We start from the raw sequence: 10,966 nt of genomic DNA, 5'->3' as shown, positions 1-10,966 counted from the left end.
ATTTAGCAATTCACGATAATGACTGGGAGAGATCCTAGGAGTTGAAGTTGATGATACATGTGTTTAGGTTATTCCACCTTTAACACTTCGTATAAGTAATTAAGAGCAGAGGAGCAAAATATTTCCAAGTTCAGAAACAAACAAAATATTTCCAAGTTAAGCCTTTGTAGTTGACTGTTTTAAGAAGCCATATGATCATCTGGATTTGGGTTATATATAAACTTATGCAACCTTTTCGTATTCTCTGTAAGTAAATCACAAGTTCTTCAGTTAGATTTAAATAGGAATGATCATCTGTCCCCAAGGACGCTTGGGCATAAATGTCCCAAATTTACCATCTTTCCTCCTTTAAATTTAGCATTTTGTGCCCAAATTTAGCATTTTGTCCCCGAACTATACGATTCTCCAGTTTGATTCTGCCATTTTCAATGAAAAATTATGTCCTGCATATATTCTCACGGGTGCAACTCGCATCCTGAAATACGCCTGTCGATACACCTGGGTCTTGATACACTGCACTGCAATACTAAAAAGGAGGCATAAAATTAATGGGTAAATGTCCTGAGGAAGCATTCTTTTAAGTGCCTGTGGCGAATGTAATCTATCTATATAAAGAAACATGAAAGCCACTATGTTTGTGACTTCTGAACCAGCGACCGATCTCCATCAAATTTTCAAGATAGATGAGGTTCGTGCCTGCAATGATTTTTTATCAGTTCACTTTGCTTGTGCAACTTAGTGGAGGGGAGGGGAAGATATTTAAAAATAATTGAAAAGGAGCGATATCAGAGAGCGCTTTAGGAATAGTTAAAAGTGACTAACAGAATATATTACTATTTTTTTCTTATTTTAACCGAGCGAAGCAGGCAATTAATGCTAGTGCTGAATAAATCTTCCTTCATATTCTTCGTATGAGATCTCGTCAGAAATGATTTGTACTAACAATTCCCAAATTGGTCACAACGTGACAAAATGGTATTAACGTATCACCTGAAACTACATTTGCTAATAAAGTTCGTCAATTATTCTATTAAATTCCATGTATTTCGATTCATTTTCAAGTTACCTGTATTTCCTGTGCAATTGTGCAGAATATTAATGTTCTATGTCACTATTTCTGTACTTTTCTTGTACTTTATTGTACTGCACATTTTGTACTTCTTTACCTCTTGTACTTTTATACTGTACTCGTACTTTTATACTTTTGTACATTTGTACTGCACTTTTGTGCTTTCATACTGTACTCTTTTGTACTTTCTCTTTCTTTGTGTGTTATGTGTATGTGTGTTAGTGTGTCTGTGTGTATGTATGTTCGAGGTCGAAACTGTGGCACATAAGGATCGGCAAATACAGTTCTTCCGAATTTAATTGAGACGTGTGTATTCCCGAATATAATTTCAGTGCTGTTAATTGTAGTTCATGGATTAGCTGCCAATAGAATCGAAAAGAATTTTTTTTTTTTTTTACCAATTCACAAACTTTAATTTTAATTAAGAAATGCATTTTATATATTCCAGTTCTAATCTAATTTTTTGTCGACCCTAACCAGGTTGTAACTTCGACCAACCTCCACAGCACATGCCAATGATGTACCACTCTCTCAACCTCAAGCGAGAAAGAAAAGATATCACATAGTATTAAAATAGACATTATGAGCACCAATAGAAAATTTGTGTATGAAAGGAGAAATACACAGAACACAATGCGTGGCAACAAGGAACATTTCTCGCATAGGCGGCGCCAGGATTTTCGTAATGTGGGTGTAGGCTAGGATGGGACAAGACATCCTAACATTGTTGCCAGAACGCTCGGCACTATTGAGCCTTAAAATCTCAAAAATAATTCCTAAGTCTTACTTAAAAAAAAAAAAAAAAAAAAAAAACTAGAAAAACACGATATGATAGCAAGTAACTTATGAGAGACTTAATAAGTCACTCAAATATATCCAAACATAGGAAACAAGAAATATACAAAATAGAAAAAATTATTGTAGGAAATCTGAAAATCTAAGTTAATGTGGGTGCAGCTGCACTCACTGCACCTACTGTGACGCCGCCTATGATTTCTGGCATCTATGACGTGACTACACAAAATCATACCAGAAGACAGAATCACATTCGTCAAAACATTTTTTTATAAGAAGACTACAAATGTATTCTTTAATTGACATATTGGAAACATAGGATAACACCACCATTAACAGACTAGACGTGCAGTGATGCTTAGGGTATACAAATATTTGAATCTTCGTTGTATAGCTTAAGTCACAAATACAATGGTAAAACCACAGTCTTTTGCCGCGCAGTCTTTTACATATTTAATCAAGATTCTTCATGTATCTTCCGGAACGATAACCAAATCCCATCAGCTGCAGTGAGGAAAAATCTTCTGCGATCGAACTCATAGGGCACTTTAGTCCTGGCACATAACTCAATCTCGTATTTCTGTAGTAAATGAGCCATCGCCATTTTGGAAGTCATCATCGCAAATCTCATGCCTGGAAAGGAAAATTAATTCACAAATTAATTTAGTAATATCTGTGTTCATACTGTGAACATGCTGTGTCCATACATGTAAAAATACACTGGAATATTGAATTGAATTCAAAATGTCTTTATTCTTGAAGGGAGGTTCAGACGCAAGCTGCTCTACCACCAAACCTATCAAATAATAACATTTCCACTATTTATAACAAAAACCAAGATAATATAAAGCAATATTATGAAAAAGTTAATACTTGTACTCAATACTATATAGTTCATATGTAAGTAATTTACTTGCTGCAGTCCAAGGAGTAGGTACACTGAGAAAAAAAGGACTAGGATTTCCTTGTGGATACATCGTATTTGCGCGGGTACGCTCCTTAACTAATGTAATTTCATGTATAAAAGTACAGCAGGTGGGAACACCATGTCAAGTCTGGAGTTCGGCGTCGAACTAGACTCGCTGTGATTGGATAATTTCATTGATTTCGTGTTAAAAACTATTACTCTCGTAAGGTAGTGAGTCACAGATTTAGAAAGAACCAAGAGGGGACACTCGTAGGAAGGTAGTAACAACATTATATACCTAAGTTACCACCGTCGGAATGGGTATGGCGTTAATTGTAGATTTGAAATGGTGGTCCCACAATACAAAATTTTTGCTGGACGGTGGTGTAGATCGTACTACGGATGAAACAACATTACTTAATGTGGTGACGCGCGTAACCTGGTAAAAACAGCATTTACATGCCGACTGGATTATGCATTTTTCTCCGTGTACTCACGGTAAGATTTTGTAGACAGAAAAGAGAATCCTTTATCCTACGCTTGAAGATCGAAGATCCTTTGTACTCAGTTATATCAGGAGATAATGAATCCCAAGCTCTCACAGCTGTAATAAAGAATACTTTCACTGCTTTTGGTAGTGTGTGCCGTGAACTATTAACTGTTCGAGAATTTTTTGTTTGGTATGGGAAGATTACATTCAGCTTCGTTTTAAGTTAAAAGGGGCTGGGATTATCATTGTTTATCACTTGGTGTATTTGGCAGCGTAGATGCAACAACCGCTTTCTTAATATTTTAACGACTTTGTCCTGATTTAGTAAGAGTAGATTATGTTCGGATTTCTCTTTAATATAGATAAATCTCTTGGACTTTTTGGATTGATATTGCCAAGCATTTTGTGATGGCTGGTCCAATAAGCGTCCGTACCAATACCAAACACAGTTTTAGGGGAAGTGGGGGCATAATGACTCCCCGGGGCAAGATGGTCACTCCGGTATATAACAGTGTTCCTCTGGTACTACTGCACAAGCTGTAGTTAGTGTGGTGTGAAATGTTGAGAAAAGGAGACGTCACTACCTTCAATAGTGTGTGAAATAAGCGGAGAAAGCCATTTTCATGGTACGTCGATATAATATATGTAGTGAATATTCTATCTGTTGCTGAAAAAAGTAATTACTTGAATAAAACATGTCACGCACAAAGATAGTAAGAAAGATTTGGCCATCAAACAATCATACATATTTCCTTGTGGAAGATGGCAAATAACAGATAAAGGGTTTTTGAAAGTTATATCGGAATTGGGGCAAAATGGTCCCCTAAAATTTTACAGGGGACCAAAATACTCCGTGACAAATTGAACAGGGTACCACATAACACTGTGAATAGCACGAGTCTGCAGTCTGATATTAGTGCGTGGTATGAATGCGTCTTGTGGATATTTCGTAGTAATTATAGTAAACATTTATATATTTTCGTTTTTATAGTTTTCCGCTCATTGTTTTATAGTTGTACAAGTAATTGTATCATTAATATTTTTAACGAATGAGGTAACTAGCATTTTCTTACCGAAACAGAACAGAATTTTGGTTAATATGTATATGCTTCAAGGATGGGGCCATTTTACCCAGGGGGTAGGGTAAAACGGTCATTCACAATAGGTCAGTTTATATGCAAGTTGTCAATACAACTTGTTTGGAAAACTTTCACGCCTTACACCTATTTACATTTGTAGAAGAAAGAATAAAGAACATTGTACCGCAAAATCATCGACTTTCCATTCATACCAACATTGCTATTTCAATTTCAAGCTTAAGGTGTCCCTTATGCGCTCCCCTCCCCTATATTTGTATTTAAGAGTTCATTATATTTATACAATAGTCGAAGGATTGATAACAGTTTATGAGTTACAGTAGATATATGTTCCTTCCAGTTTAGTTCCGCATCTAGTAATAATCCATGATTTTTTACTGTTAGTGAGTAGTTTAAAAGCATGTTTCGAGTTTATATATTAATCCGTTCAGTTTGCAATTTTCTCAGATTTTTTTTTTTTTTTTTTTTTTTTTTATGACAGTGAATACGCATTTACTTACATTTACTTTCAAGGAATTGGATAAGCACCAATTAAGCACCAATAACTGACTGTTTTTAAATCCTGATTTATGAGGACAACACTGTGTGATATATGCTTTGGGATAAACAGAGTTGTATATCGTCCGCCATAGATGTATTTTAGCGTGCAACTTCGGTACGACTGCTGTGTATAAACAAAATAGCAACGGTCCTAGCATTTACCAATGTGGCACTCCTCTTCGAAGACCAATTGGGTTTGGTATTGCACATTTCGAAACTCTTAATGTTACTCTTTCCTGTCTGGCTGAGAGATATGGCCTAAACTATTGAATAGTGTTGGGGGAAAAATTACAGTATTTCATTTTAGCTAAGAGTAAGTTCTGATGAACTGTATCAAATATTTTTGTAAGGTCTAGTAATAGCAGAAATCATATATCATTCTCGTTAATAATATTTGTAACAAGTTAACATAACTAAAATCTCCGTTTTCCTTCTCTGAAAAATCAAGTAGCGGTACATCCATCTGAACAAAATGCTTCTAGAGAAATTCTGATAGTTTTCCAGAAAATCGACAAAATTAATTTTTATGACGCTAAAAGAAATTGTCATTCATGTGCAACAAAAACAGGCTTAATGTGGCCTCGCGTTGCATAGTAGCTAACGCTCTCTCCTTTGGTGTGAGCGGTCCCGGGTTTGGTTCCCGGTGGAGACACTCGACCGGAAAGGTGTATGCCATCCCGATTGAGGTTTTTCCTGGTTTTCTTCATTCACACCAACTAAATGGCACCTAACATACTGATCGCAGGTTGCTTCCTTTCTTAGTCCCCAATCCTCCAGTTAGAGTGATCAACTTGGAACGTCATCCCTCACATTTGACGCGCTAACATGGCCATAGATGCCGAGAGATTAGAAATTCAATTCCTAATTGTAATCTTAGAAACACTCCACCTATTAAAGTGAAACTGATACTAAAATACGAGGTATATTCAAAATAGTTTTATATATATATATATATAAAATGACAGAAGCACTTGAGAAGCGATATTGTGTCAAATTTTGCCTAAAGTTTGACGATGCGCAAGCGAAAACCATTCAATCGGATTGGTACATTGCATTTTGAACGAGAATTTGTGCATAAGGAATGTTCCGCGAAATTTGATTCAGACTTTCATCGCCAAACTCAACATTTCTATGTGTTTTCAAGCTCCATTACTCACCCGACATGGCTCCGTGTGACTTTTAGTTACTTCCTAAGCTGAAAATGCCACTACAAGGGATCCGATTTGAGTTAAGAGAAGTTATCATGCAGAATGCAACATCCTCATCATTCAAAAATCTGCGTTCCAGAAGTGTTTCTAACCATGGCGGGGTTGCTGGGAGAAATGTGTGCATTACCAAGGACATTACTTTGAAGGGGATTAGTGTTTCGTATTTCCAAAGCAATAAATGTATTTGTTCCAACAAAAGGTTTGATACTTTTTGAATACACCTCGTATAATAACATCAAGTTTTTAATTATAACACTAGGAAGAGGACAGCACCCAATAACGTTAATGAGATATGACAATCTAAAACTCTTTAATTTTAAATTTATTTGAGTTCATGTTTCCAGAGTTTAAAGTATTTCTTGTAATAATGATAGTAATAATAAACATACCTATGCAATTCCTTGGCCCAGATCCAAAAGGAAGGAAGACATACGGTGATCGTTGTGCCTTGTTTGATGGCAGGAACCTGTCCGGGTCAAACTTATCAGGCTCTGGATAGTATTTTTCATCATGATGAAGCCCCATAATGGGTATCCATACAAAGGTACCCTTTTCTAATACTGTAGTTGTTCCTGGGATGGTGTAGTCGCTGGTGCATTCTCGTCCCAGACGTGCAAGAGGCGGATGCTTTCGAAGAGTTTCTAAGTAATAAAAACATAGATTGTGTAGTAGTTGCATCAAATCGAAAACTGTAAATTATATTTTACTCTATTATTATTATTATTATTATTATTATTATTATTATTATTATTATTATTATTATTATTATTATTATTATTATTAGTTTAATCTTTTCACTTTTATTACTTACTGTTATATTGATTTGCGTGGCAACTGTAAACATTGATAGAATATAATTGCACCTTTACCTCGTATAATGAACCTCCCTCTGAATGATACAACTTATGTTTATCCAGGGGTGCCCACAAAGGGGGGCTATGACGCAAACTGTGTCATTGAAATATTTGGGGGGTAAAATCTATATAAATATGTTTCAGGGGGTGTAAAAATTAATCGAAAAGATTTTTTTTATGGAAGAACACCTATGGATAGACAATTGGGGGGGGTGCGTCATGGACATAAGGGGGGTGGGCACCACTGGTTTATCCAACACCCAATGACAATTTAATAGTGAATACAACACATTAGTACATAATAATCATGTTATTACGTTGATGCGAATGAAGATGTCCAATTTGACGTCTGGTTTTGAAATTCACCTGAGCAGCACCACACAGGGATGGACTAACGTCACAAATCATATTCACATGCAGCAAACAGGCTGAGAACTCACCTACTCAAGAGGCAGTGTCTTCTTGGATACGATCATATAAAAGTGCACCAGGGGAAACGTGTAATTGCGAGTGATTTTTTCTTTACGAAAGCATTGCAAAATGAACCCCTTGGGCACCGACTAACATCATCATTGGATGAGGTCCTTAGGAAACCTCTAGTGGAAGCAACCCTTCGGAAAAGTGTTCATGTAATTACAGACGAGTTAGGGAATGTTGTCTGATGGTTCCGTGCGATCAATAAGGTGGGAAAGTTACGACTCATGGTTCCCACATCAATTGACAGCGGTCAACAAAGATCGCCGTCTGAAGGTGTGTAGTGAAGAAATAACCGGGAAAATTTCCTGCATCGAATTTGTCACTTTTGAAAAATGGATTTGCTACAACAATTGTCAAAGAACAATGGCTGGATCTTGATCAAACTCAAGGACGGTTTCCAAACTCCTACACGATTACTGGTATGGTGACGTATGGTGAGGGTGGTCCACCATGTCTTTTCCAAGTGAGGTTAAACCATAATTTGCTGATTGTTTCAGTGCTTAACTCCATGAAATCCACCATAACTTGACCCACAAGCAGGGCCGGCTCTACCATATGTGCAACACGTACATTTATACGGGGCGGCAAAATCTGTCATAACTATATTATTTAAAATAAATATTTCTTGTTGGAAACGGACTTCAAGATGATCATAGTTAAATTTACTAAGCTGACCTTCTATTTGAATAATACATTCATAAACCATGTTTAGGTCGCATTAGTTTAAGGTCAAATGGACAATGCTAAAGCAAATGGTCAAACAAATCCCAGCATGAATTGCTTGATTGTTGTCAAATACAAGAACTCAATTCTCAACGAGTAGTGAATATCTGTTCCATTTCGTTAGTTATTACAGTTTTGATGTGAAAACTAGGCTTGTCTTTGTAACAATCAAGTTCCTTATCATTGGATCTGGAAACAAGTGTATTTAATTTTTTGACAGATGTAGAAAGGAAATCGAAAAATAAAGATAAAAGGGCTAGTTGCACCGGAATTGCAAACTGATAGATTGAGATCGAAGCTCGATATTGAATTATATAAAAAGGATTACCATCTTTCCTCTACAGGTATGTTTTCTTTATCTTTTATTAACGAAATAGATTATTATTTAAAGAAAAAACAGACACAACGATATTGTATTTGTAGTGTTTAGGCCTTTCTGAGTGCGAGTGCTCTGTCCCTCCCCTTCATTGTTCATGATGAGGTAAGATACTTAAAATCGTGGCTTTTAAGATTTGTTCTTTTTGGAGAAAGGAGGACGGAAAATGATGCCAATGTACGGCGCGGCAAATTGACTAGGGCCGGCCCTGGCTACAGAAGGCTACTATTTTGATTAACCAGGCATTGTAATTTCCATTCTTTTTTCGGGGAGGCTTTTGAAAATTGTCAGTTTTCATCTGCACCAACCTATAATAATAGGAAACCAAATTATCAAAACGACAGTTTATTCTAAATTTCCTTCACTATATCTATGTTATTTACAGTGAAATCTATAGTATTCCAATTTTTTTACAATATTCGTCAATTTTACAAAAGGAAAACGGTATTGTACATTTTTTAAAGTATAACGTCAAGTGATTATAATAAGGCTCAGAGAGATGGTGATTATAATAACGAATGAAAATTACGACTTTATATTTTCACCATTTCATAAACTACCTTTAGTTTTGAGAGTAGGTTTACCCTCTGGGAATCCTGAACGCTGTGGTTTCTACCGTACGCATCTGCACAGACGGACAGACCAATATGTGGCAGATTAACAAAACCACCATTTATGAATGTAAGTGTCATGAAACATGTACTTTCCTTGAAATCTCCCACTTGATTTTTTCATTATCACATTAAAAAAAAAAAAAGAAACTCGTATAAATATTGGTTCTCGAGTTATGACCTAGGAAGTACAGTGGCTTAGTGATAAAGCGCTTACGTCTGATGAGAGTTCTTGGTTCGATCCCCAGGCCGTGTGACTTTCTGCTGTACATCATGTGCATGGGTTTCGGGTTCTCTGGTTTCCTCCAACATTTCCTTCTATCAATTCTTTTATAATCATTCACTTTCATTCAGAGGCGCACTCATGGAATGTCCATCAGGTTCGGACCTCCCTTAACTTCCTAACTTACTATATTCGACAGACATATCCGTAATGATATCCTGTGAAACTCTTCTGTGGCAGCATCTTGTAGTTCATAATGTTTATACATTTCGTCCTTTAAACCATCCTATAAGAAAATCAGGATTTAAATCAGGAGATTGAGCTGGCCACTCCAGACCTGCCTTTGTCGAACCAGCAGTTTGGGAATGTTTTGTTCAGGATACACTAACCGTTGGCATACAATGACTGTTATCCTCACTCTCACCCTACATAGTGTTGCCATATCAAAGCTTTTTGTACAGAATTACAAATAATACAGTCAGTCAAACATCATATACGTAAGTATGGACCACCCTGTACAGTAGTTCCGAGTTCGCTTCCAAAGGAGCACTGTCTGTATTAGACTATAGAACAGAAAAGTGAGAAGGAGCTGACTTTTGATTAGAGAAGTTTTACGTGCAATTCCAGGCCATAGCAGTTGGTCGTGAACATCTCATTCGTGCGTTTTCTCTGGATTTTTTTCGTTTTCGTACTTGTTATCATTGCACTAATTATTTTACAATCATTCATTTTTCATGCATGGTATATTCATTATTCATCTGCATGGTATAAATGTGGGACAAGAAACTAATTTCTTTTATTTGTTCCTTTTTTATTTTATTTTATTTTATTTTATTCTATTTTATTTTATTCTATTTTATTTTATTTTTTATTTTTTTTAGTGTGGGGGTTTCAAATTAGAACACAATCAAATGAACCCCCATCAGTTAAAGACTGAATTTAAATTAATAAGAGAAAATTTTAAAATACTTGCCTAGGAGAACTCTTTCCAGATAACAGAGCTCTAGTGTTGCTTCGTAAGTACATTCTTCATTATGCCTTTTAAGGACTTCATTTATTTCTTGCCTCACTGTTTCCTGAATGTCTGGGTTCACGGCTAGCTCATAGCTGGCGAAAGTGAGAAGAGTGCTCGAAGTCTCGAACCCAGCGACTAGAAACAGCAATGATTGAGCCAGTATTACATCATCAGATAATACTGAAACAGATAAAAAAAAATAGCAAAATGATTTGGAAATTGTATTAATTATAATGCATCATATTGTGCTCCACTGATAGCGCACTAACGCTCCGTAATACTTCAAACAGATTTACGGTAGAAATAGGCCAAGATGGAGCGAAACTAAGTATTTTTATTGATGTTAACAATTGGTGCAAAGATATACACATTCGATACATGTAACAGAAGATAATTAATCCATTTTATTGGGTTACGTTTCAGATAGATTGATTACTGGATACTTAATATTGACCTCAGCAGCGAGGCTATTTCCCTGTGACGATAAGGCCAATAACTGACACATCGTATACATTAGAAGTTCAAAAAGTAACTTTAACAACAATGTACGTAGTTCAAGTATAAATAGTGAAATAATTATA

At 36.0% G+C, this 10,966-nt stretch overlaps 1 protein-coding gene across 3 annotated transcripts in view; it reads right to left on the bottom strand.

Annotated features, from left to right (window-relative positions):
- Positions 1-1,265: 1,265 nt before the first annotated feature.
- LOC145671405 (cytochrome P450 6j1-like) overlaps positions 1,266-10,966 on the bottom strand; it is a 62,009-nt gene continuing 52,308 nt past the window's right edge. For 2 of the 3 annotated variants that reach the window (XM_081740553.1, XM_081740554.1), the window contains 3 exons: positions 10,348-10,565; positions 6,496-6,751; positions 1,266-2,497 (listed from right to left, as the gene is read on the bottom strand). In XM_081740553.1, the coding sequence (XP_081596679.1) occupies positions 2,322-2,497; positions 6,496-6,751; positions 10,348-10,565 (650 nt within the window). In that variant the 3' untranslated portion in view covers positions 1,266-2,321. The remainder of the gene's footprint in view (positions 2,498-6,495; positions 6,752-10,347; positions 10,566-10,966) is intronic. The other variant, XM_081740551.1, reaches the window with a different exon arrangement.

Source organism: Thermobia domestica, chromosome 15, assembly GCF_964235325.1.
Source record: "Thermobia domestica chromosome 15, izTheDome1.hap1.1, whole genome shotgun sequence".
Taxonomy (NCBI): domain Eukaryota; kingdom Metazoa; phylum Arthropoda; class Insecta; order Zygentoma; family Lepismatidae; genus Thermobia; species Thermobia domestica.
The sequence above is the reverse complement of the archived record's forward strand: the minus strand, read 5'-3'. Positions and strand labels throughout refer to the sequence as shown.